Raw genomic sequence first — 27188 nt, forward strand, 5'->3', positions numbered from 1 at the left:
TGACATCACTGTGAGAGTCTGATGTCACCGGGATGGGCACAGGCAGGGCCTGAGGGTGGCTGACGGAGTGCGGTGACGGCACTGTGAGAGTCTGATGTCACCGGGATGGGCACAGGCAGGGCCTGAGGGTGGCTGATGGAGCGGCGGTGACGGCACTGTGAGAGTCTGATGTCACCGGGATGGGCACAGGCAGGGCCTGAGGGTGGCTGATGGAGCGGCGGTGACGGCACCGCGGGGTCTGAGGGTGTGACATCACGAGACCCAGATGGGAACAGCGCCCCCTGCCGGGGGGCAGGGATCAAAGTGGGGGGTGTGACCTGCACGGGAGGCTCCGCCCCTCCCACAGGCCCCGCCCCAGGTCAGTCCCATCGGCTACTCCGGCCTCCTGCGCTGTCAATCACAACCACAACCCCGCCCGTTTCGGTGTGCCACGCCCTCTCATGCTGTCCGTCACCCCTGTGGCCCTGCCCCGGGCTGCGCCCCGCGCCGGCCGCTGCGGGAAGCTCACGCGCCGGGTGGGGATGGGCGCGGTGGCGGTGACGTCAGGCGCGGGTGTGGCCACGCAGGCGCGCTGCGCGCAGCGGAGGGTCGAGGCCGCCGCCCGGAGCCGCCGGCGGGGCCGGGGCGGGCCGTGAGGGGAGACGGCCCCGAACCGGCCGGGTGAGGTCGGGGCGACGCGGCTGTGGGAGTCTGACCTCTGACTGAGGTTACCTGGGTGGGTTGTTTTGCCCCCGGAGGTTTGTGGGTGTTAGTGGTGTTATTGCTTACTGCTGTTCTTATATACGGTATATCGAGTATAGTATATGTACAAAGAGTACTATGTAGGTTATATGGAGAATATATATGGTATATGAAGTAAAACAGACGAGATTATTTTATAGGTTTTATAGGATACATATGTGGTATATAGAGTGGAATGGACAATCGTACACCCTACACTTAGGCAGTGTAAATCATTTTGAGTCTGTGTGTCAATACGAGCAGAGAATGGTCCCTGACACCTTCTGGGGAGCACGGCCGAAGCCCCAGCCGGCTGGCAGAGCCCGAGCTGTCGGTGCTCTGTGGCCGGCGAGGTGTGGTGCGAACCTCGGCTGGTTAATAATGCAAAGCAGAGGAGCGGCTGGTGAGCGAGCCGTGGTTTCCGCCGAGCCCCGAGAGCTCTGCCGGGCCTGGTCCCGTTCTCCAGAGCCATTTTCTGTCCCGGCTGGCAGGTGCGGGTGGGTTGGGTCTTCCCGGCCCGTTCCTCCCGGCGGGGCTGGCTGCTGGTACTGCTGGTGCCGGGAATCAGAACCGGTCTGTTCTGCCTCCAGTGTGCTGTGCCCGCGTCTGGGCTTCACAGCGGAATAAAGAAAAATCTACTGGAGGGTCCAGGGGAGGCCACGGAGAGGATTTTCGTGCTGTGCAGCATCTGTGGGCTGGGCAGAGCCTGCGGGAGCTGGGCTGGGCAGGCTGCACAAGGGAACGCTGCCAGGGATGCCATCAACGCCCCCCGACATCCGCAGGGGCTGCCGGAGCACGGGCCGGGCTCTGCTCGGTGCTGCCAGTGCCAGCAGCAGCAGCAGCGGCCATCGAAGAAAGGGCAGCGAGGGGCAGGGCAGCGGGAGGGAGAACTTGTGTGCGTGGAGGGAGAGCAGAGCCCTGGAACAGCTGCCCAGGGAGGGCCTGGAGTGTCCCTGTGTGGAGCCATCCCAGCCCCAGCCGGGCACCTTCCTGTGGCATGCACCAGGGCACCCGGCCTGGCCAGGGCTGGGCTGGGAGCTCCAGAGGGACATTCCAGTCCTGTAATTCAGGGATTCTGGGTGGTGCGATTAATGCTGTTCTCAGTTCAGGGTTTTATGGGTGGATGTATGAACAAAAACCCTCCTAAGCTGAAGGTGATGTGGAATGGAGCTGAGGGTGGCAATGTCCACATTGCTGCTGCAGTTCTGTCCTTCTCAAGAGTCTGTGCTTAACTAACAGGATGGCATTCTTCAAACAAGACAATTTGTTGTGGTGTGTCCTGTAAGCTTGTCCTTATATATCTGAAAACTTCTGCAGCTTTTTGTTCACCCCCTGATTCAGCTCCTAAATTTGCTGTGGCAGCAGCCACCTCAGCTTTTGGTTTGGACAATAGGTTGTTCTGCTCAGCAAGAATAATTTTTGTTTTTATTTAAAGTTTTCACGCAATGTTTGTTCAGTTATACTGAACTTCTCCGTCGGGTTGATTGCTGATCTGTGGGCAGCTGTTCCCTTAAACTTTTTGTCTTTAGGGTTTCAGGCCTATGTGTGGGTATATGGTGTCAGGGAGGGGTGAAAAGCTGGAAATTAATTTCCTTCAGTGCCCTTGATGCCTTTTCCTTGGTCTTAGAATTAAGAGTTAGAAACGGGTAAGGGATTAAAAGGTTTTTATTTTGGTATTTAATAAGGATTTTTATGTTGTAACCATTTGTCAAAATGGAATATACCAAAATGCATACATATGTTAGATGGTGTATACAATTTTACAGATTTTGTAAATCAGTATATTTAACGAAGATGTTTCAATGAGAGGTTTAAATAAATGGTGTGATTTTTTTTTTAATTTTAAAGTATTTTTTTTAGATAGCTCTAAGTTTACAGGATGTGTTTTAGAGGGGGGTTGGTTTCTCAAGATAGTGTAAGGTTTTCTGCCTTCTAACTGTTAGGCTTTTAGGAGTTGGGTCTCTTGGCATAGTAGAATACCAAGATTATGTTGAGATATTAGGCCTAAAGAGTTATAGGTATGTTTGTTAAAGGTACTGAGAACATATAAAAGGTATATTAAAAAAAGATAAAGTCATCATGGCATCACCCTTAGTGAGGGAGAAGGAGCACACTGTACTCCACGAGCATTTCACTGTGCATTTAGTGCTCAGTGCTTGTGTTTGTACTGGAGGTTTTGTTCTGCCCGTGGTAACTGCTGGGGTGCTAAGGTAGGAAAAACCGTTCCAGTGCTCCCACAGTCCTTAGTTCAGCATTCTGCTCAGGCTAAATCTGATAATTAAACACAGTGATGGAGCTGAAGCAACGTAAGCAGCGAGCAAAGAGACAGGGGTTGTGGTGATCAGAATTGGGGTGGTGGTCATCGTGTGGTCATCCCTCTGGAGGGGACACCCCTGTGCCCCTGCTTGTGTTCCTTTGCCTCTTAACCCCAGCTTGGGCTGCTCTGATATGCTTGGTGTGAAATCCTCTGCAGTGGGCATTAGCTGCAGCAAACTGCACGTCTGGTGCTGCCCATATGTGTGAAAACTACGGAGAGTGGTTTTCAGGGGCGCTTAGACATGAAGAGGTAGCTTGTCTTCAGGCCTTGAATTGGCTGCTTGGTAATAATTAACCTATTCATTCTGTTTTGCAAGTTACCACCACTGAGAACTGCTCACTGCCTGCATTGACAGAGTGAATCTGGGGAAAAAGCCCCGACAATCCATCCTGTCAGCTGGCCACCCGGTGTCCCAGCAGCCTTGTGTTATCTTCTCCTTTAAAGAAGAGTGCGTTGAAAAGTCCCCAGTGGAATGTTGGCTTTGAGCTCTGGAACACCACGTGCCTGTTACGTTGGAAGGGATAAGTAATTCGTGCAGGGTTTAAAGGAAGTGTGGAAGGCTGTGGAGTGGTCAGCGCAGTCGCTGCGATACCGGGGTTTGCATTGCACGGTTAATAGTTAACAGTTGTAGTTAATTGCGGTGCAGCTACTGCCTCTGGTGCTTGGGTCTGTGTGCTGCTGTGCTGGGAGTGTGTCAGAACGTGTGCTGGGGATCTAGGATGAGCCTGCCTAGAGGCTTCTCTGCAGAAGTGACATGTCCAGTTAGCACTTTTTGGTAGTACCTTTTGTGCTTAGAGTATTATTTTCCCATTTTGAGACAGACTGCTGTTTTAACTTCACGTCTCCTCCTGCATAAATATTTAATCTATCTTCATCTGAAACCATCAAGTCTTTACCAGACAGTGATTTAAATATAATTTAAAACATGTTTTAAAAAATCTTTAAAATGGAGCTGGTGAGAGCCCAAAGTTGTGTGTCTCCTTGCACTATTATTGCCTCAGGTAAAGTTATACTTATAACATTTACTAAAAAAAATACTAATCTGTGAACCAGTTTAGAAAGTGTCTAGTGACTGTATTCAGAGCTCTAAAAAACCAATTCAGAAAACAAGGCTTTGTGTCTGCCTAAAAAACATATACAGTGGTGGTGCTCCTAGTTTCTTATAGTTAGAAAATATTGTAATTCTTGTGTTACAAGTATAAGTCTTTAAAGAATATGCTCAGAAAAAAATGCAGTTTGCTGAAGCATGTGGTTCCTCCAGACCCTTCACTCAGGGAAGCAAGTAGCCATTTAATAAAAATGTCACCAGAGCTTTTTCATAGCTTCTAATCCAGTAATGTTAACACTGGGACAGGCTGCAGGCAAATCCAGGCAGCAGAAAATAAAACTTGTAAGGCTTTTACAGTTCTTTGATGATGTAGATAGATGGAGTTGGGACAGAGAGGTGCACGAGGGACAAGGAGGTACTGCTGATCTACCCTGTCTTGGGTGTTTTGGTTTTGTTGTGGGTTTTAGGTTTTTTTGCTTGTAGGTCTGTTGTAGAAAGATGAAGACATATGAAAAGTTTGAGGAAAGAGCTATGAAATTAGTAATAATGCATTTGCTGGTTTTTCAAGGTTAAGTTAGTTATTCAAAATATTTTACTAACTCAAATAACCATTTTATTTTAAAAATAGATTTAACTAAACAAAGCAACATTGCTGGGTTAGACTGAGGTATGATAGTTTTGTGGGCTCTCTGTAGAAGTGGGTTAATCTGTATTAAATAGATGTAAATATTGGCGTGTGGTTTTAGTTCTACAGTTCTTTTCATTGAGTTCTTCCTATTTCTGGAGACTTTAGTGGGCCAACGCTGTACAGCATCAATGCATCCTTCTAATTAGCATTATAATCTAAAAACAGATAGTGTTGACATCTAATAATGCCCTTATGCTTAAATCACAATTTGTTTGTGCGTCTCTCAAGAGTGCAACACAGTGAATATTCCTGAGACCTTTTTAAGTAAAAGACAGAGGTAGATGAAATTATTACTTGCCTCTCGTCTGTATTTTTTTCCAGTGAGGAAGGTTTTTGTTATTTATAAGCTCCTGTTGTTATTGATATCTGTGATAAGTGGTGAGGTTGTATAATAAATACCTACAGAGGACACAAACCGGCATTACGCATCCTCTGATGCCCGGTTTTCTTGTAACCCTTCAATATTTCTTGTTTATGTGGTCTATCTGAGTATTGACTGCCCACAGATACGTGCTTTAGGGACAGGATCTGCACTTTGATGTCTCTCCGTGAATCACCAAAAGCTGTTAATCGTGTAAGGCTCTTAATTGAAATAACTTCCAGTTCATGTTGTTGCATCCCCCTTGCCGGGAGGTCGTGATTGTTACAGGAAGGAGCTGTGCTCAGCTGGGTGAGGAGAAGGGTCACCGAGTCTCTCCTTGCTGCTCTTCCAGCCCTCCAGACAGCAGTCAGAGACTTGTATTAGAGTGCAGCCTGAAGACTTTGGCTGTGACTAATTAATGGCCAGGGATATCCAAACAGTGATATAGTTGGGTTGTTCATTTTTTGTGAAATTTTTGTGACCACTTCTTCCAAAATTTTGAAACTTTAATATAAACTAATATTAAGTTTAAAAGTTTAATATGAGCTAAAATATAAAAATAGTAATACAAATTAGAGCAATAAGAATTTGGACAATCCAAGTTAGGACAATAAAAAACCCAAAGAATTATGAGTGTTCGGATGCTTTCCTCCTGAAAGCATTGGTCACTAACAATGGATTAACCCTTAAAAGCAAGAGGCTGTTGCATATTCATATATCTCATACATGATTCAAAAATTCTTTTCAAACAGAGGGTGCTTCCTGGTTATTGTCAGCTTTCCCCCCTCATCTTGTCAATCAGTCATCTCGGTCCCCACCAAGTCTGGTTCTTCCCAGTAAGGAGGCAGGAATTCTTCTCTTGGGGATTTTGGTGTTTTGTTGCTGTTATCTCTGTGCGAAGAATTTCTCGAGTTAGTTAGAAAAAGTATCTTACGTGGCATTGTTTCTATTTTAATATCATGTTATAGCCTAAGTTTGTATTTAACACACTACTGAAGAGGATTAATACAGTATAACTTCCTAACATAGCACATATAATACTCATGTTAATATTTGCGAAAAGCGAATCATATAATACACATTTTTCACATTTTTGGCTTACACATGGGCACAAAGTACTGTGCTACTGCATATTTGTTTTACCCTTCTTAACACTTTTGCAAGCCTCTCTTTGAACTACACATTACCTTAAAGTGTTCTTGTTCCATGCATATTAGTATGGTAAATAATTGCGTCACATGTGGTGAACAGTTACACATTGACACAGATTAAAGCTCGTGATCTGGACTGTTCAGCGAGGGGAAACCTTAGAGCTTGGGGGGAAGTAAGGCACGGGACGTGGATCTGTGGCTGCAGGGTGGCGTGAGTGGTGTGAGAGGATTGAAGTGTGTTTGTTTGGGCTCTAAGCCTTCAGGGGGATGGCTGGGCATTACGAGGCGGCACCGGTTGCATTGGGGTAGGCTGTGAGGACAGCCAGTGCAGGGGCACTGATGAAAGCAGAAGGAAAACTGGACAGCTCTCCACCACCACGGTGGGGTTTACAGATATCAGACCAAATGGATCTCAGTCCCTTCAGTTTGCTCAGAGGAACTGTAAATATTGAGTTTTGATGGGTAGTTTCGCTGTATGAGTGTTCAGCCGTTGAAGAAGATGTGCAGTTGGCAGGCAATTCTGAGTGACCAAAAAGGCATAAAATTGAGTGGCTAGAAAGGTTCATTAAACAGATAAACCAGGGTGTTTTGCAGTGGGGAATGTGATTGATAAGTAAATAGCTCTCTGATGACCTGGTAAGTCTATAATAAGAGTTTCATGTTCTTGGGGGTCTCAGAAGCATAGTTGTTAGTGTGTTTTGAGTAGAACAGAAATTATGAGCTTCATTACCATGTTGGATTTTTAATTTTTATTATTATTTACACAGTTCAGTTGTGTTGAAAGGTAATAATGGCCTGTTTGTTTTTTGCCTGTGAGCTGTGTGGCATAAAATATTTAAGGGGTCAGACTAGAAGATCCTAATATTCCTTCTGGTTATAAACGTGCTGACATTGTAATGCCATAGCAGATGCTTTCAGATGCTTTGGTTTTTGTTTGTTTGTTTGGGTTTTTTTGGTTTTTTTTTTAAATAAAAAGCCTCAATTCTGCAGTTTGAAGTGAATTTGGGGGTGTATTGTTCATAATGCTGAGTACACTGAGCATATCCAGAATACTAGAGGCTGCAGCCCTGTTTGTGCTTAGGTTTTGTTTACATGGAGAGAGAATAAGGTATTAATAAAAATAAGAAACCACCTCATATGAGCTGCTGTCTAATACGAACACTTGGGCTTTTTAAACAAAAATTGCCTTGAATTAAATGCTGTGTTTTTCTCCATAGGTTTAAGAAGGCTAAAGCTTCCTAGAACTGAGACTAGAATGGACAGTTACTTTAAAGCTGCAGTCTGTGACTTGGACAAACTGCTTGATGAATTTGAGCAGAATACAGGTTGGTTTCTGCATTGCCTTTTTAGTGGGAGTACATGGTCAAATGACTGTTACCATGGAGTTTGAAAGTAGCATCTGCTAAGTAAAAGCTTGTATTGATGAATAGATGGGGTTGAGAGGAGGTAGTACACTGTGGAAAGAGAGGAGTCATAAACTTTGCTTTTGATCTCTTCTTGCTTAAAATAGATGAATATGAGTGCTTCAGAACCCCTCAAAATCCATACGACTCAAAGCTGTCTTCAGTCCTGGATTGCTTAGAGCATGCACACCCCACAGCAGAGCTGCCAGAGAATCCTGCTGGATGTCCTGCCCCAGAGGAGGGCTCTCCCTGCTCCCCAGCAGGCACAAGGGATGTGCTCAGCTTCTCACCACCCAAAGAGAGAGGTGTGGCTGGACCTGACCTCTTGTCCACTGTGGACAGCAGCTCCCTAAATGAGGCTGAGGCTCTGAGCCTGGGAAGGTGTAGCGTGCCCGTGTGTGATCTTGTCAGTGACACAGCAGATTTAATCCCCTCGGTGGCTGCTCCGGAAGGGGCTCAGGAGCTGCAGCCGGATGAGTTCCAGGGCAGCCAGGGGCCCGCTGGCTGTGGCGTGTCTTGTGTCCCCACGCCTGTTTGTGTGACTTCACCTGGCTGCAGCGGGGCTGCCAGCACACAGCAGAGGGATGGGGACTCGGTGTTACAAGATTCAGGGCATCTTACAACACAACAAATTAATGATTTAGCTTTAAAACCAGAAAGTTACGCTGCTGGAGCAGTCCTGGGTCTGCGTGACGATCAACACAGGACAGAACCTGTAAAGTGCAATGAAGTACTTGACCACCCTGGAAAAACTGCTGCCCTGGATCCTGAATGTGTCACTGTAGCATCGCAGAGTTGGAATGCACACAGTCCCAAAGATGAAAAACTGCCTTTTGAAACACAAGACGACAGTGCGTGCTCTGCAGCAAGCAAAGAAGCATATGGAGGAAATGCCGTAGGAAAAGTGGATCCAAACAATGGGAGTAATGCTGATTCCACACCTTCAGAGCTGCCAAAGAGGCACCCCCTGCACAACAGCAGTGCAACAGTACCTGGAAATCATGTCTTGCCAGGCTCCTCGTGTCAAATAGGAGCTGAAGTAGAATTGGAAAAGAAAGGCACAGAAGAGAATGTAGATAAAGAACTTAATAGGGGTGAGATGCCAAGCAGTGTTTCCAGTTCATGTATGTCAGCTGAGGATGTCCAGACATCTCTGTCTTGTCTTTCCCTTCCTGTGTCCATGTGTGGTTCCTTAGTTGTATCAGAAGAAAAGGTTAATCCTCTACCTCAAAATGCAGTGGCGGAGGTTATTGGTGATACTGTAACTGTTCATGCTGGAGAGTCTAAAACTCATCTCCCTGGCAGGGAATCCTGTGAAAGTACTAGCTGGCATGAGCAAGAAGATGTAGCTGAAATAAGTGAAAGTATTGCAGAAGAAAGTGGAGATGGAGAGAAATACAGTACTGAGAATATAATTGATGATAGTGATTCTCAGCAAATCAAAGCTTTTGCTTCTGCTTTTCTAGAGCCTGGAGCTGAGCCATATGATGTTGGTGTAGACACTTTTTATGATGAGAGCATGAGCTCTGTTATGGCTGACTTTACTGTTGAGGACAATATTATTAAAAGTGATATTCTAATAAGCGATGCTGAGCTTGATGATTTCTTGTATGGACAAAGTCTGCAGTCCAGTGTGTTGAAGTCTTCAGACAATGATGGTAACTTGGTAGAAGCTGATGCAGATGGAGGGAGTTTAACAGATCTGAACAGCCTGGATTTCACAGAGGTCAATGAAGAGCTTATGCAGGCAAAACTGGAGGAGATAACAAGCATTAATAGTAACCTTAAAGCATCTGTTCCTGACAATGAAGTGGAAGCTGCAGCAGAGGTCACCATGTCTCAAAGTCAAGGCACGACTGAGAGTGGCAGTGGAGCTCTGGTTTCTGATATTTGTATTGAAGGTGCACGACCAAAGCAGTTGCTTGACCTTTCCCAGGGAGCTGCTGGTCAGAAACAACTGAGTAGAACAAGTGTACTTGAAAGGGAAAGCCAGGAATGTGGTTCTGTTAGCCCAGAAGCTCCCCTCCCAGACACCAGTGTAAATGTTGGTAATACTGACCCTGGGGAAAGCAGCTCTGAGGCTGTAGGAAATCAAGCATGGGAAAGCGCTGAGCCACGTAAGGCACCTGCAGCTCTGTCCTGGAAGCAGCCCCTGTGGGTCCCAGACTCAGAGGCACCCAACTGCATGAACTGCCAGGCCAAGTTCACCTTCACCAAGAGACGACACCACTGCCGGGCCTGTGGGAAGGTGAGTCACTGGGAGAGGTCCTGTGCTGCCACAGGAAAAGGACGTTCTCATTTGGCCATAACCAAGATAGAGAAGGTAGAGAATGTTGACAGAAGTGTTCTGGGCTCAAAGTACTTTACTTGACAAAGACTAGGTTTTATTTTCCCTCCATAGGAACCTAAAGACTTTTGGAAAAGACTGATATTAATTAAGAAACACATGGCCTTTTTTGTGAAAATTGTTATTAAAGAGAAGTACAAAGTATATTCTTATCTGCCATTACTGGCTAGGTTGGTGTGTTTTGCATAGAGTAGGGAGATGAGATGATGGACTAATTCAGCATAGTTGTATTGAATCAACCCATTATTGGGCTTTTAACTTAACTGTTTATGTTCTAAAAAATTGAGGTGGTGATGATGAGAATCCAGTGGTGTTACTAGTTATTATAACTGTAGAGCACTGCCCCTGAACCTGAAGGGATTGCATTTTTTCAGGAGCTGTAGCAGCAGTACCAATACAAAAGAATTTATGGTCTAAATCTGTCTTACAGTGTGTTTAGATGTATCACTTTCTAAGGAACTCATCTCAGGGTAAAAGTATGTGATTCACCAACAAAGTGAGTAATTGTAGAACTTTTTTTCAGCCTGAGGTCTTCTACAGAGAGTAAGTGATGCCAAAGGTGATCCTCAGTTCGGAATTCCCTTGTGATCTACTGTGGCTTGTACTAGTGCATAAATGGAAATGCTAGGAGTTCTAGTGACCACACCATTCAGTGTTGCTCTGTAAGGATGAGGAGACAGAGCAAAGACTGGTATTAGCACTAAATTTCTGCATCCCCAGTGTTAAGCACCACCTGGAAAGGCATGGTAGTTTTTCTTTCTACCTCTCTTCCAGCACTGTGTATTCAAAGGATGATGCTCATTTACTCAGCTGCAGCCACTGTGAACTAAAATATAAGTGTGAATTGAGGTGTCCAGGAAATGAAGAGCTCCTTGTGCTGACCTGGCAGCCATGGAACTTGCTCCCAGAATATCCTGGTGAGATTTGTGATGGTTTAAGCACAGTCCTTCAGAGTGGGTTCCATTTTAGTCATAAGACTGACTGACTTCAGGTTCCTGTTTTACATTTGCTGTGAAGTTCTCACACATTGTCTAGAGATGGGAGACCCTTCACTGCACAGTGCTGTTGACAGCTGTGAGTGTGTCGGCTGAGGGGCTCGTGGCAGAGCAGCAGTGTATTTAGGGAGCATCACAATGTCTCTTCATTAGGAGAGGGAGTGAAGCCAGCATGGGTTGTCTAAACCTTAGAGATATGGGAGTGCTGTGCAATTACAGCTTTTCTGAATGTGCAGCTTAACCTTCTGCCTCATAAGACTTTCTATCTTTTTAATAGCGACTTTTTTTGTCTTAAAAAATCCCAAAACGGACATTCCTTGTGAAGCTGTTGTTTGTTGTGTTTTCAGCCATTTGGGAACTAAGGGAAAACTGTTTAAAATTCACAGGTATCCTCTAGGGACTGTTCTACAAGACAGTTGTATGGATTCCCGTAGCTCTTTTTTATCCATGAAAATAGCAGCGCTGGTGGACTCTGGCATCTGTGGCAGAGGGAAGTGTGAAGTTAGTGGTCCCTGTTTTCTCTGCCCTCTGCAGCCCTTACAAGGCCAAACAGCTTTGCAGTTCCATTTTCACAAACACAAGGTGTTTGTCTCTTGCTGTGGTACCTTTTTTCTTCCTAGTTCAAGCAGGACCCACTTGCTTGCTCAACAGCCTGCTACTCACTTCCTTTCTCCTGTCCCTTAGTTTGCCTTTGCCTTTCTGGTGCATTAGGATTAGTCCTCCTGCTATCCCCTGCAGGTCCCAGTGTCACCAAGGGTATGAGGAGAACACTCCTTGCTGGGGATTGTGCTGCTTGGCACTTGAAGCCCTGAAGCGGATTATAACTGATTAGCAATTAATCCTCATCAATCACATTCCTGACATATGTACTGAGCATGCGTGTTTCCTGTTGAGGTAGATTACCTGTGGCACTAATCCAGAAGCAGCTGGAATAGCTTCTTTTTTTAGCTCATATTACACTGACCAATCACTGCTTTTGCAGTGAGTTTTCCTGCTTGGAGGAGTTAATTGTAATAACTTTCTTTTTTCCTATAACACTCCTGTTTGGGATTTCCCTCCCCCTTTCCTCCCGAGCCTTGATCCACTTTGTTTTTCTGGACTGGGAGCAATTAGGAATAGAGAACACCTTTAGGGGTTTCAAAAGACCTTTTGTAAAGGGTCCAGAGTCTGCATATAGCTAAAAATGGTGTGACTCGTTAAAAACTTGCAGATCATCCTTGAAAGAACATAAGGGGAAAGTGACAAAACCTCCAGATATTTATGGCAACTCTTGCAAAACACCAGCTATTCTAAAGACATAATTCTTTGAATGGGATTGTGTAGATCCCATTGTAGATTGTCCAGGCTGATGAGGCAACCTTCCCCCCTGTTTCTGCTCCAAAATAGGGAGGATATATAACTTGTTGGAAGAGCATATTCTGTTCTTCCAAAGCAGCGTTCTTTGCAAATACTTGTGTGAAGGGAGCTTGTCCCATGCAGGCAGCACTGCTTGTTCTTGCTGAGGGAGCAGGAGAGGCACTCAGCAGCCCCAGCACACGAGCCAGCCTGCCCCAGCAGCCTGCAGCAGGCAGCTCTGGGCTGTGCCAGGCTGGAGAGGCAGCCTCGAGTGCCTGCCAGACTGGTAACAGCTTCCTGAGAGCCGTGCTGAGCACACAGGGCTGCAGGGATGGTCCTGCAGCACCAGAGCAAGAGCCAGCTCTGCACCTCACTCCTTGGCCCTGGGACTGTGGGCTCATGTGAAATACTTACGGCACAATCAGAAGTAGGATTGAGAAGAATTTGGGATAGGTGGTGCAACCTGAAATCTTTTCATCCCTCCAGAGAAAAATTTTATTATAATTTCAGTTGAGTCCTGCATGTTGCTGCTTTCTGCTTGATGTGTATCAAGGGTTTTGTTTTTGTTGTTCTTGTTTTTCCTGAGGATTTCTTTGTCAGGGATTAAGATACAGGCTTGAATACAAGGCTGCAGATGGTTTAGGATGAAGGAAGTGTATTTTCCTATTTGCTGTGCAATATGTCTATAATATTTAATGCAGTCCTTTTCTGATTCAGGTTTTTTGTGGTAGCTGTTGTAAACGAAAATGCAAACTGCATTACATGGAGAAGGAAGCAAGAGTCTGCAATGGCTGTTATGATGATATTAATAAAGGTAAAGAGGTTTTTTTGAGTATTTGCAGTAATCATTGAACTGTCTCTTTAACCCTTATTCTTTTTGGGGAGCTTGATTACTTTAATTGGTGTAGGTTTTCCTATTTCTGACATGGAGGGATAAAGATAATTGTTTCTTAATTGGATTCCAGTTCTTATTCTGAACTTTGAGGCTTGAGTTGGTTGTTTTTTATTAAAAAAACAAACAAACAAAAAAGTAGTTTTTAACTCCATAGGACTAAATAGAAGGTTACGGAAGAATACAATTTGAGTCATCTGTGACAGGAATCTAGGAGAAGTTACCCTCCCTCCACAGTAGCCCTGTGTGTGTTTAAAGGCCACATCCCTCCTTGTTCTCACATGTTTGCCCATTTTATGTTGCTTCCTGTCCTGGTGTTTTTAAAGTCACTTAACCAGGGCTGCAGTACATGACTCATCAGATAACCTTTTCTTAACTGGAAAGCTAACCATGGATGCTTATGAAAACATCAGGAGAAACAAGTGAGGTCCTGTTGATGAGTATGTAAATAACAAGTTGAAAACATGTCAGATTTTTAATAGGCACCTCAGTGGAGTTCAGATGTGACGCATGTTTGCCCCAAGGGTCAGGAGTCATAGTGGTGTAGCCACTGCAAGGAGAACAAGGGGAGGTCTCTTTGTCTCATGAGAAATGAGGCAATTATGCAGGTAGAAAATCAGTCCAAATTTTCTTCCATACAACAGTATGACTGTTTATTTTTCATAGGTAGATCACAAACTTTACATTGCCTCCCTCAAAAAACCCCCACCCACCTACAGTACTGCTCTGCAAAAGAAATTTAATCAATTGTGCGATCTTAAAAACTAACCACATTATTTTAGCACAGGCATTTGAAAGGATGATGAGTCCAACTGGTCCTGTCCCCAATTCCAGTGTCTCCTCTGAGCATTCTTCTGCTGTTGCATCTGTAGAGGAGGCCCAGATACCTGGGGGTGCCAGCTCTCCTTCACCATCTGCACTGTTGCCTACCTCAGCACTTAAACAACCTGGTCCTGAAGGTACAGATCCTCAATGTAACACACATCTCACACTTTGAGAGTCTCTTTGGAAAGAGCTGCTTATCACATCTGGGATTTATTGTTGGTGTTTTTTGCGTGAAACAGGAACACTCTGAATGGAAACACTTTCACTTCCCAGTCTTGGTGCCAGGCCCCAGCTGGTTCTAAATCTCCATTTATGAAAAGCGGATGTTACTTTTTTCATTGCCTTCTCTGTTTACAATGTAAATCTTTTTGTGTAGCTGTTCATTCTATAATTTTTACATCTCTTGGGAGATCTCTGGCTCGTGTTGGACTGCCAGTCTTAAAGTGGAAACAAAAAGTAGCTGTTCAGGGAGAAGTTAGAAGGGAAGAGCAAAGCTTATTCTCTGTGTAAATACAAATGATTAGTGGCTAACTAGTGTCTTTGTTCCACTTCTATTAAACATTTGACCTTCTTCAAACAAAACACATTGTGAACAAAATGATAAATCAACTTTTTTTAGAGTGTATTCCATCTTTTATTTCATTCTTATGTCACTGTGGAGGGGTGATTGAGGAAGTAGCCTTCTGTAATACGAATTGATAGATTTCACTGTAGCAGGGCAGCTTCCTCTGCAGGTGAGAGTTTATATTGCCTGATTGGAGACTGGCCAGTGTTGCCCTGTACTCTGTTCCAGTGAACAGGCATTCTCTGTCCATGTGGTGGAGAGAAGGGACTTCATGTCCATCGCTCTCAGCTGGTGGCGCGTCTGTAACTCGCGATAATACAGAGTTGTTGTTCTCGTCTGTCGCAGGGCTGTGCCCCAGAGAGCAGAAGAGGGTTTGGTTTGCAGATGGTATTCTGCCAAACGGCGAGGTGGCAGACACAGCAAAGCTGTCCTCAGGAGCAAAGAGGTCACAGGAATCCAGCCCAGAGAGCACAGACCTGCCCGAGACGCCCACGGTAGGAGTCAGGAGGGTTCACCTGCACAAATTACCTATTGGGAGAGCTTTGCTGGCCAGGGATGGGCCCTTACACACCATGGCTTCTGAGTCACAACCTTTGGAACCTGAGACACTCCTTTGGGCAGCAGCTCTGAAGTCCTTGGATTGAAAAACATCGTAGTATTTTTCAATTTGAGTAAAACCGAGCAAGGTTTTCAAAGGGAAACCTTCTTTGGTTTGAGATGTCTGTGAACTTCAGAACTGGTGTGGCTGAAAATTTGCCAGAGCAGTTTTTTCAGTACGCAGTGTTTGATGAACCACTTTTGTGAAGGGCACCTCAGCCACAGTTCTTAAGGCTGTCATTAGCAACGTGCTTATAGTACAGGTTTGTGGTTGTTTGCTTTTATTCCAGTGGCCTGCTATATTATATTTTATATATACTATGTAATCCGTCCGTTTATATTTATATATTCACTATTATAATCCATCAGTTTATATATATATTTATATATCAGTTTATATTTCTTATATATATATATATATATGTATGTATACATGTGTATATATATATGTATATGATATAATCCATCAGTTTCCCTCTGGATCAGACTAACCAACTTGGTTAGTGCCCTGCAATTATAGGGCATTATGGGGTCTGACATTATAGGTTGCAACAAAATCTGTGTATTGCTTTTAGTGTGAGCTAATACTGAACCAAGAGGGGGATTGATTTTCTAATTTTGAGTCACATGCATACTAGTGAATGAACTGCACTTTTAAAAAAAAGTCCACAGAAGAGGTGTAAGTTTGCTGTGGAAAGACTTAGCAAGGTTCCTCAGGTGAAGCCTTTTTAAGATAAAACATAGCAAGCACTGAAGCACTGTCTCAATTAGTAACTTAAATTCCATGATTTTCACAGCACTCAAGACTTTTTACAATATATTGATAAAGCTAAAAAAAACCAGATCATTATTATTTGTATATGGAGGATCTGAGCACTTAACAGGTGTATAGCATTTAAATCAGCTTATACTCATGAAGAACTGTAGTAATCAAATAAAAAAAGAGAGTAAACAAAAGATACAGCCTGTCTCTCATTTTGGGGAAAGAGTAGGATATTTGCACTTGCAGAAGATGGGCAATGTCTAAAATTAAAAGCTGCATGGATAAAGTGAGTGGAAGACAATCAGTTGATGCTTCTCCTGTGCAGCCTCAGAAGCTCAGACAAAACCAGCACAGTGCAGCTCCAAAGCAAAGGCAACACAAAATCCTGGAAGTGCTGCTGCAGGGTATGTGAAGGGCAGAAAATGCCAAGTATGAAACACCCACAAGCAGATTCAGGGAAGAAGTCTGCTATTAGCCAATTTAGCCTTGTTTTTGTCTGTGTTTTTGTGGAGTCTTCCCTTTGGAGTTGTTGGCTTTTTTTTTATTTTGTGGCAGCATGTTTGTTAAATGGAAGATTTGCTGGAGCTGATGAGACACCAGAAGAACTGCTACAGGACAAGCTTAAAGTTGCTAGGTTTTTTCTTGTTGTATGGACAAAGTCTTCCCTCTGGTACAGGATGCAAGGCTAAAGAAAGATAATGTGCATCCCTGTTTTTTTGGAGGAGTCTTGGGGGATTGTTTTTTCCCTCTTTTTTTTTTTTTATGACAGCTGACATCCCAGTGTCTCTGTGTTCATGGTTGTCATACCTGTCTTGCTGGGGGAGCAGTGTGGGTTGGACTCCAAACTAAAAATTAATCAGACTGAGCAAAGCTACATTCAGCTATTAGTAAATGGTAGAAGTAGAGTAGAAATGTTTGCAGTACACAACTGCTGAGCCAGTTTGTGTTACCAAACAAGTATATTAACTGTGCATCTTCACCCATATAAGTCCTAAACAAAAAAAAAAAGAGGAGGATCCAGGAGAGATTGGATGGCTTTCTTCTTATTAGGAGAAAATGTATTCCCAACTTTTGTGATAGATTTCTTTCTCTTTTTGCTTCTAGAATACTAGTAATGAAGATTTAGCTGGTTATGAGACAACGTAGATTTTTTTTTTTTTTTTTTTTTTTTGTTATTTCTTCCTCACAGGCTGCAAACCCAGAGGAAGATGACCTGGTAACTGATGTGAATCAAAAACTGAGGGAAGATAAGATGACAAGGATGGAGGAATTACATCCTTCTGTACCTTCAGAGGGTGCAGAGCAGGCCACGCCTGGCCACAGTGAGGTGGTACCTAGTGGCAGATCTGTCACTCCAGGCACTGGAGAGTGTTCCCCTGCAGCAGCAGAGGAGAGCAGTCCTAGTTCAGAGGGTCAGAGCACACAGGCTGTGCCTGTCTCTGCTTCCAGCTGCAGAGCACTCTGTGGGGTGGAGAACCGGGTGCAACGAGACATCAGCCTTCTTCCTGATGGTGATCAGCTGCCTCCACTTCTGCTTGCACTGGGTGAAAAAGGGAAAGGTAAAAGCTGCTAACTTCTTGAGAAAATTGTTGCTATTTCCTCACAGCATCCTAGAATTGCTTGGGTTTGGAAGGGACAGTAAAGTTCATCCAGTGCCACCCCCTATCACCCACACCTTCCGCTATCCCAGATTTGTAAATACAGACTCATTCATAAGTACAGACTCAAAAAATTGTATTTTAATATAATTCTCATGTAATTTATTTGTTGCATACTGGATTGTTGGGTAATGACTGTGCACTTTTAACAAGATCAGTATGTTATGAGAAGAACGCGTAACCACTGAATTGCATGACAGTGGTGGCTGTGCTTATCTGAGGTACCTGGCAGAATCAGGGTATGGATGAGGAGTCAGCAGTCAGGGATTTCCAAAGTCAGGGCAGCCCTGGTTTGCACCTTTCTTACAAGCTGCTGCTGCAGTTCTCTGTGTTCCTTGAATCTCAGGGTAAGCTGTTCCCTGGTTGGTCTGTAGCTATTCAAATCTTGGGAATAACCATGGGAGTAGGAGGATGGGATGACTCTCTCATACAGTGAACTGATTCTTGGTTTGGGTCATTGGCTGGTATTTTGAACTAAATCATGTGTCAATTTATTTAGGTCTTCTGGTGGAGGAACATCCATTTCACCAAAAGGTCGCCTTGCTGCTTGGGGAAGGAGGTCCTAATCCATTGACTTTTATTCTAAATGCAAACTTGCTTGTCAATGTGAGGCTAATGACATGTAAGCATTGCACATTTTCTTTTCCATTCAATCAAGCCTTTTATTTCTGTCTGTAAAACAGCATTACTGTGGTATCTTATCTTTTTAAAGATTCCTCAGAAAAGTGCTGGTGCTTCTCAACAAATGGACTGCATGGTTTGGGTCAGGCAGAAATTGTCATTCTGTTGCAGCGTTTGCCAGATGAAGATGTTTTCCCTAGTGAAATATTCAAATTATTTCTTGACATCTATAAAGATGCAATGAAAGGTGTGTCATTTTAATGTCTAACTTTTTCTTGTGTAGAATATTCTTGCTGATCTTTAAAACTTAAAGTTGATAGAAATTTTTTCTTGAATTATTTGTCTAATGATTCTGTTGAAAGAGCTTGCAGTGTTAGACTAGAGTTCTAAATAAAAGAAACAAATGAATGTGTTTGTTTCATATACTTTTGTAAACATCCTGTTTGCAGGTTTTTTTGTTGTTTAGTCATATTGTGGTGGAGATTCTAGGTATGAGCCCTGAGTTTGTAGTTTTTAGGATACCTGCACTTCATTTGTAGAAGTACAGTCCTCATAAATGTAAATATGTTTGGTCTGTTGATCAAAACTCATCCACTGATGTGTTTAGGACTTTAGGCACTTGTTTGGAGGAGCTTAGCTCCATAGTCAGGTTCATTTGGTGATGAAGTACAGGCTCATGTTCTGTGGGTTTAGATAGCTGACAGGCTTCAGGAAGATGTGAGGGGAAGGGTGGGCTGGCAGGTCTGTCAGAGCTCACTGCTTAGAGCAGTTCTCTTGGCGCGGAGGGGTGAGTGACCCAGCTCTGTAAACACTCTCCATTCTTCTTTCTACAGGAAAGTTCATAAAAAATATGGAAAACGTTACTTTTACAGAAAGCTTTCTCAGCAGCAAAGAGCATGGTGGATTCCTGTTTGTTTCACCAACTTTTCAGGAACTTGATGATCACATTCTACCAGATAACCCTTTTCTTTGTGGCATTCTTATCCATAAGCTGGAAATACCCTGGGCAAAAGTGTTTCCAATACGTTTGATGCTGAGATTGGGAGCAGAATATGGGGGTAAGTTTTAACAGTGACAGTAGCTGCATAAACTGTAAAGTTCCTTTTGGAAAATACAAGTAGTTTTTAGACAAGCAAGCTGATTTTAAATAATCTTTGCAGTATTTTATATTACACTTGTATAAGCCCAACATGTGGAGCCACCTGGGAGTGTTCATTGTCCTGATAGACTTCTTTGATTTTTTTTTCTCTTAGCAGATGAGAAAGCTAAGAAACCAAAACTGGCAGTAAAATACAAAGATTTTTTTTTGGTTGTAGGAGAAAGGTTTGAAGGGATGATCACAAGCCCAGTTTGCAATTCTGATAAAATGGTTATTTAAATTAAATTATTTAAGTATATTGGCAAAATATTACTGCTTCATTAACCAAATAAAGGTATTGATTACTTAAAAGGATAACTTATTAATACATTGGAAACTTCTTGGCGTGTAAAAAGGCTGTAGCCCACCACTGTAGAAGCTGCAAGTCCATAAATGTGAGAAATGGATTTGTAAGGGATTCTCCAAACCTGACTGAAAGCTCACACAGTCTGTGTGCAAACTCTGAGATAAGGTGTGCTGACTTAGGAAGGCCATGGAATAGAGATGGCATTGTTGAGAGAGAGATTGAACTAGAAACAAGTTTCAAAGGATGGCCTTGCAAAAAGACCAGATATTTTGGAGAATCAGAACTGTGAAAGATGCATTGTAGCAAAACCACATGGGGTAAAATAATAGGTGGTTGGTGTTAGAAGTATTAGTAGCACTGTGTGGCTACAGCTAATAGGCTGAAAAACATTTATAAGGTATTGTAACCTAGAAATAAGTGAGTTTCTGATAGAACGGCGTTGAGTTTTACATCTCTTACGACTCACCCTTCAATGACACTGATATGGGTGGGATACAATTCTTTAAAATGCCTTTCATTGCCCCGTCTGTGTAAAGGTGGGAATTGTCTAGCACATAAACATGGACCTGTCACCTGTTCATGGACTTCTGGAGCCCACAGTGGACCTCTACCAGCCAGATCCTGTCTGCGTGGTGACAGAGGTGGCGGCTGCTTTGTTGTTGTCCTTTCTCTTACCAATCCACTTGCCCTGCTTGGCTTTTTTAACCACTTTTGTCAGATACAACCATGAGGGGAGAACGACACTGTGGCTGAAAATTACAGAGGGGCTCTGCTTCCTTTGGCTGGTCAGATATTGAGGTTTAGAGACAGCTTATAGGTGAAAAAAGCTATAGAACTACTTGGAATGGCAAGTTGTAGAGTTGTTGTTAGGTAAATGTGACCTTTTTCTTCCTAGCCTATCCAACTCCCATGGTAAGTGTCAGGCACCGGGAGCCGCTCTTCAGAGACATTGGACACACGATTATGAACCTGCTTGTTGTGAGTAGATGCTTCATTACCTGCCCTTCCTGTTGTCACCAAAATATCCTCCAAACAAATGCTGAATCTTGAAAGCAGAGCTAACATTTCTGTTCTTCGTACTTGACTTAAAATTCGTGAGGGAGTTAAAGAAGCAGTTTTTTCACCTTGTATTGTTATGCATTAATTCTGGTAGTGAAAAAAGGTTTTTAATGAGTGAGGGAGATGTTGGCATTTGCACTGATGCTGGTAGTCATCATTCAGGTGCATTTCTTTCTTCTGAGCATCATCGTGGTGCAGGGATTCTGGTCTTAAATCTGACAGTTTTAAATGTGAAGAAACACTTGACAGGCAGATGCTGTGGACTAACTGCAGTACTAATTGCTTTGTCAGACAAACCTTATCTTGCCACAGTTATTCAGCTTGACTGTCTTTTGTGAAGGACTTTTGGCAAAACCACAGGTCTGAAATTCATGCCATTTCCTGTGGAAGCTTTCCCTCTGTTACCCAAACGATTTGATTTTAGATTGCAGTAAGCCTATGTTCCTGAGCAGTAACCTTCCTCTTCTGATACTTACACAGAACTTCCAGCCCTTCCATCCCAGCATTCAGGGCAGGGCCATGGAAAGCAGAACAGGTCTCATTTGGGCAATCACTGCATCCTCTCCTGGGTCTGGAGACCATCTTAGCTGAGATGACACTGCAGTCTTTGCCCCTTTTTCCTTTTTGCCAGCACAGGTGTGCAGATCACAGCTGGAGGAGGTGCCCCATCAAAGAACAGCAGGTTTCCTCCTCCTGTATGAGCCTCCCACTGAAATCCACAAGCCACCACCAGCCTCACTGGTGCTGTGCAGGTGCCACTGTGTAGCTGCCCCCGAGGCTTTGGGCAGCCTTCCTGCAGTGCTGCTGGATGGGGTTTCTGTAGAGCTCCACTCCAGGTGGATCAGAGTTACCTGGGTTCCCCTTGGTGGCTGTGTCAGCCTGAAGCAGCAGGGGCAGTGTGTGCTCCTTGCAGGAGTCTCAGTCACTGCATGGCTGCAGAATGTTCTCTGGGCGGTGCCTTGGCACCCGTGATGCAGATGCAGAGCCTGTCCCCACACAAGAGGCTGAGGCAAAGGGCACCTGTGATTTACATCCTTAGTGCTGGATGCTGTCCCATGGAAACCTTGGTGCACTGAGATGTTTTGTAAATACCCTTCTTGCTGCAGCTGTGCTGATGGAGGAAGGCACTGATTGCCTGGCTCAGCTGGTGAAAAGGGCCTCTTTAATACTTTTTTTTTCTAGCTGAAGTAGTAAAAGCAAACGAGACCATTTCATACCTAATGTTGTTGTTCTGGAAATAAACAGAATTTTGCAGAAGTGGCTGAGGTGATAGGAGATTACTTCTGTCACAGAAAGGGATAAGAAATGTTGCACTATTCAGTCTGTAAATCAAATTAGAGCTGTAGGGCCCAGGCTGTGAGCCTGCAAACAAACTCATCTAGGTGGAGGCTTCCACGCTTCACTTTTCTATCAGAGAAGGGAGGGAGGGTGTTGAAGTTTTTCTTTCCTTAAATCACTGGCATTCTAATGTGAATGAAGTAGCCATAGAGTAAATAACCCATTGGTTAACAGAGCTAATTTGTCAGTGCTTTGAATTTATTAATACATTCACTGAGATACCTGTCACATACACCTGGTGGGCAAAAAGGGATCCCTAAGTCTTCAGCCTAAAGGGATCCCTAAGTCTTCAGCCACTCTAAATACTACTGTTTTTTGGAAGTCCTACAGATGCATTTAGAGTACCTTCATCTAAGTGATGAAGGTAAGGAAAAGGTAATAAAACAATACTTAATTGTCTGCTAACATAAATACTTTGTCTGTTATAGGACTTCAGAAATTACCAGTATACTTTGCATACCATAGACAACCTGTTTGTCCATGTGGAAATGGGTAGAAGCTGTATTAAAATACCTCTGAGGAAGCACAGTGAGGTGAGTACCTCCATCTTAGCTTTCTAATCCAAACTGCTTTAGTCTTCCATTTTTTGTACAACACCAGTCACACCTCTGCCATCAGATGTTGGAAAAAACCCTCCCTCAGAACTTTATAGTGGCCTAAATGTGTGATGGGAAGGGCATGTAATTACCTGAGCACACACTTCCTTCTGTGATACACTGGAAGGTGGATAATGAGGAGTAGAGATTTAGGATAGCTGTTAAGTACTGAAAGATCTGCAGTTTCTTCAAAATCCTTCAGCATGTATTTTTAAACATTCCCTGTTGCAGATTTCCCGATTATGATGTTTTGGTTTAGTAATTAAAAAAAAAAAAAAACAAACCCAAACAAGCAGCAACCAAAAACTACTCTTGGTGAGATTTTTCAGTGTAATGACAAACTTTGTGTTGACAGGTGATGAGAGTGATCAATTCCTCTAATGAACATGTAATTAGCATTGGAGCCAGTTTCAATACTGAGGCAGACTCTCACCTGGTGTGTGTGCAGAACAAGCAGGGCCTCTATCACACACAGGCCATCAGTGCCACGGGACAGCCCAGGGAAGGTAAGAGGTCTGGGGGACAAAAATCACATTTCTAGAGCAGCAATGGAAGTTCAGTGTTAGGCTGCATGGAAAATGCATCTCTGGTGTCACATTAAATTGTGTTTAATGTCAGTTATGACTGACTGGAGTGACACGAAGTGGTGCTGACTTCCATCCTACTTTGTCTAGTTACAGGTGCAAGTTTTGTGGTGTTTAATGGAGCCTTAAAATCATCTTCAGGACTTTTAGCTAAATCCAGTATAGTTGAAGGTAAGAATTTTGTTCTGTTCTCCTCTTAAGAGACTTAAAAAGAAAAAAAAAATAAATAGCAGCAGCCTTGTGCAAAGTCTTTATGTCTCAGTAAACTAAACATTTCAGGTTTCTAAATCTTGTATGAAACTTATTGCAAAGAAGTGGTGCCTAAAATTACATGACAGTTCACCTACTTGTTTTAAAACATTCAAATTTAAACTGTTTAATCAGTGCAGGTCTTTCCTTTATGGAACTATTTTCATTGCCCTATTGCTGAAATGTACATATTGGCATATATATGCAAAAACAATCAAAAATTAACTTAAAAATGATCTTTCAGTTTGAGTTCTGTTGACAAAATAGGTTTTCTTCCTCTTTCATGTAACATTTAGTGCTGTAGGTGGGGCGTGCAGTACTTTTGTGCATTTGTTAATTAGCTGTAGGAGATGGTTGGTCCGAGTAGAACTTAAGCCAAGATTCTATAAGAAGCTGAGCTGCTTTTCCTGTGGATAATGTGGAATTTTAACTGGTTTTCTTCTAGATGGGCTGATGGTACAAATAACACAAGAAACCATGGAAGGCCTACGTCAGGCATTAAGAGACAAGAAGGACTTCAGGATAACCTGTGGACAAGTGGATACAGGGGATGTGAAGGAATACGTAGATATTTGCTGGGTAGAAAATGAAGAGAAAACAAACAAAGGGTAAATGTACTGCCAAAGCCAGACATATGAGAGAGCTCTTCCTCCCAATGTTCAAATACCTCCCTTTAGTTTCTTAAAATTAATCTGAAGTATTCTTGTGACAGAAAGTGCTTGACACCAAGGATGGTTTATAGTGTCTTAAACCTGCAAGATGAGGTTTCTATTAATGCTGTTAGTTCCCTGTTTAGGACATTTCTTTTTGTACCATCTGTATTTTCATAGTGCAAGTCCTGTATTGTACTTTGTTGTTAAGGTGTTTAAATAGCCTTAAAGGATGGATAAATACCATTGCGTAGAAGTTACTGTATCTAAACTGTAAGTGTTGTTTAAATTGCTAATCACACTATTGTTTTCCATAGAATTTTGAGCCCAGTTGATGGAGAATCAATGGAAGGAACTCAGAGTGAGAAAGCACTACAGTACAGAGACTTCGAAAGAGAGGGAAAAGTTATGAAGTGCACTGAAGTTAGTGAATTACATAGTTGTTGAGCCTTTTTTATTACTTATGGAATATTTAAGTGGTAATGTGATGGTACTAAGTGAAGCTGTTAAAATGAGCTGATTTTATGTGTAGCCGTGCTGCCAGGCAGAATGTTCTCTGCAGCTCTTGGTGAGTTTACACACTTGTAATTTTTTGTCCTCTGTTGCCAGTGACGACTCTGCAAATGCCTAATGCAGGCATTCCCATGGTTCCTGAAGTATTTTGGTTGTGTGGATGAAATACTCGGGTGCTTTCGCAGCAGACAAGCACCAAAGCTTGCCCTGTTTGGTGTTATGTGATCCTGAAATACTCCTTTTCCTAACTTTGGGATGTACCAGGCTGCTGACTGCCCCTCCCTTTCTCTGATCTCAGGTTTACCATTTTGCAAAGGATCGTGAACCCTCCAGTGCTGTTCCCCACCAGTTTGCAAGAGAGATTGCCATTGCCTGCAGCACTGCTCTTTGCCCTCACCTTAAAACCTTGAAAAATAACGGGATGAATAAGATAGGACTCAGAGTTTCCATCGACTCAGACATGGTAAGCTTTCAACTTCTATTGCACACACTCCATTCCCACTGAAGTACCTTCCCTTGGAAATACCTTGGATCTCTCCATGAAGCTTTAGAGTTTTGCCCTACCCAAGATCCTGAGGATGACATTTGGGGCAGAAGCTGTCTTAGTCATTAATTTCTCACTTCATGGTAGATGAAATACTCTTTTACTGTGATGCAGCATGTTTTGCATATAATGTTAATACAAGAAGTGTGAATTAATATCAGTATGTTTCCCTCCTAGGTTGAGTACTTAGCAGGATCTGGAGGGCACCTTCTCCCACAGAACTACCTGAATGACTTGGACAGTGCTCTGATTCCTGTGATTCACAGTGGAATGTCAGATCCTACAGCTCTGCCACTGAAAATGGAATTAGTGTTTTTCATTATAGAACACCTGTCTTGATGAGGCTGATTACATGCATATACTGATTTGCTAGATCTGAACACCAAAGTTGTAATGCTACAAACACTAAAAATGTTAAAGTTTCTAATCCTTTTATGTTTTAATAGCTTTTCAAACTGTTTTTTTTTTTTTTTTAAAAAAAACCCCTCAGATCCTCCCTGCTTCCTCTGCCACAAAAGAGTCAGTTTGTGTCATGGAGTTCTGCAAGCTGACCCTTAATACAGGTGCAGCAGAGTGCAGGTTTTGTTACTGTCACGCAGCTGCAGCACTTGGTAGGTGTCGTGTGACTCCAAGTCATAGATAGGATCTTGCCTCTCACCCTCACACCAGTGTGTAGCTCAAACTGCTGGGGCTCCGTGTGATCTCTGCAAGAGCTGAGCACTGGGGCAGGGCTGGCCCAAAACTGTTTCCTTTCCACAGGAGAAGGGTTCAGAGCCCAGAGCTGCTGTAGCTGCCTGGAGCCCGCCGTGTGGAATGAATACTGTGTGGATAAACACCTCACTGAGGTCCTTAACCTGGGGATGTGATGCTGGTGCTTCAGGAACATATGCTCTCAATTAATGTTTTATAGAGCAACTGGTTTCTTTCTTGTATTTATAAGGATTTATCTAACTTAAATTGATGCTATTTTTATAAAAAGTGCTTTTTTCTTTACTCTGTTCAGAATTCCATACACAATTTGACCTTTCAAGGATTAGGAAAAAAATGGATTACTCTTGATGTAATCTACATGTAGCAATAAGTCAGACAAGAATTCTGCAGTATTTTTTCTGCTCCTGTCCACTGCTTTTGCCACATTTTAGTAGCCACCTTTGCTTTCAGGGAGAACAGATGTATTAAGTCTGAATTTTCACAAACAGGTTGATTCTAGTGGAAGGTGTCCCTGCCTGTGGCAGGTGGGGTTGGGACTCTTTAAGGTCCCTTCCAACCCAAACCGTTCTGGGATTTTTAGTATACCTGAGGTTCTTGCATAGGATGTATTTTTTATACTGGGTCATTTAGATCTATTTATGTATTTGTGATGCATGTGGTTTGTACTGAGGTTCATCAAACTGCGGTTGGGGTTTGGTAGCAGCCACACAACTGCTTGTCGAGAACAGAACCAAAACTAAATATATACAAGATCTACATTGTTTTCAGTAAAAATGCTGGTACAATTTTATAATGAGAGTATTAAAACTTGGATGCCTTCTTAATGCTAATAGGGGATATTTTATGTTTTTGTATCAAAAACAATTTGTAATTTAACCTAATCTGCTCTGCTGTTATCTGTGGTTTAACACTCCAGTCCTGGAAGGGTTCAGGCATTGAGATCTTACCCTGGATGGAGCTGAGCTGCTTTTCAGCCTCTGTGCTGACTTCTCCTGAGAAGCTGCCGTTAGGGAGAAGGGCTGAACCCACGCACAGTATGAACAAAACTGTCCTTGTTGAAAACAAGCTGCACCCAGGCCCTCGAGGGAGCCCCAGCAAGAGGCTCAGCAGTGTTTTGGGTCTGTGACAGGGCCAGGGCGCCTGAAGGAACAGCTGCCTCTTGGCACTTAACCTCTACCAGCTCCTTTTCAGTAATGATCAATAAAGTTAACTA

At 43.3% G+C, this 27188-nt stretch overlaps 1 protein-coding gene across 6 annotated transcripts; it reads left to right on the forward strand.

Moving 5' to 3' along the window:
* The first annotated feature begins 580 nt into the window (after positions 1 to 580).
* On the forward strand, positions 581 to 27188 carry ZFYVE16 (zinc finger FYVE-type containing 16). 6 transcript variants are annotated; one of them, XM_058823483.1, is made up of 18 exons: positions 581 to 715; positions 7503 to 7610; positions 7796 to 9936; positions 13083 to 13179; positions 14040 to 14216; positions 14993 to 15141; positions 17197 to 17566; positions 18165 to 18287; positions 18378 to 18533; positions 19120 to 19344; positions 20627 to 20709; positions 22557 to 22661; positions 23080 to 23230; positions 23399 to 23479; positions 24003 to 24165; positions 24525 to 24630; positions 25019 to 25183; positions 25426 to 27188. In XM_058823483.1, exons 2-18 carry the CDS (start codon positions 7541 to 7543, stop codon positions 25444 to 25446), a joined length of 4383 nt encoding a protein of 1460 aa, XP_058679466.1. In that variant the 5' UTR covers positions 581 to 715; positions 7503 to 7540; the 3' UTR covers positions 25447 to 27188. The 6 variants fall into 6 exon arrangements, 4 of the variants coding, with proteins under 4 accessions (XP_058679466.1, XP_058679463.1, XP_058679465.1 ...); XM_058823480.1 differs by having other exon boundaries at positions 25442 to 27188; XM_058823482.1 differs by having other exon boundaries at positions 23405 to 23479; positions 25442 to 27188.

Source organism: Ammospiza caudacuta, chromosome Z, assembly GCF_027887145.1.
Source record: "Ammospiza caudacuta isolate bAmmCau1 chromosome Z, bAmmCau1.pri, whole genome shotgun sequence".
Classification (NCBI taxonomy): Eukaryota; Metazoa; Chordata; class Aves; order Passeriformes; family Passerellidae; genus Ammospiza; species Ammospiza caudacuta.

Coding starts and splice junctions, on each gene's coding strand:
- ZFYVE16 (XM_058823480.1), top strand. CDS start 7,541: ATGGACAGTTACTTTAAAGCTGCAGTCTGTGACTTGGACAAACTGCTT. Junction 17,567..18,164: donor ACTGGGTGAAAAAGGGAAAG/GTAAAAGCTGCT, acceptor CAATTTATTTAG/GTCTTCTGGTGGAGGAACAT. Junction 20,710..22,556: donor CGATTATGAACCTGCTTGTT/GTGAGTAGATGC, acceptor TGTCTGTTATAG/GACTTCAGAAATTACCAGTA.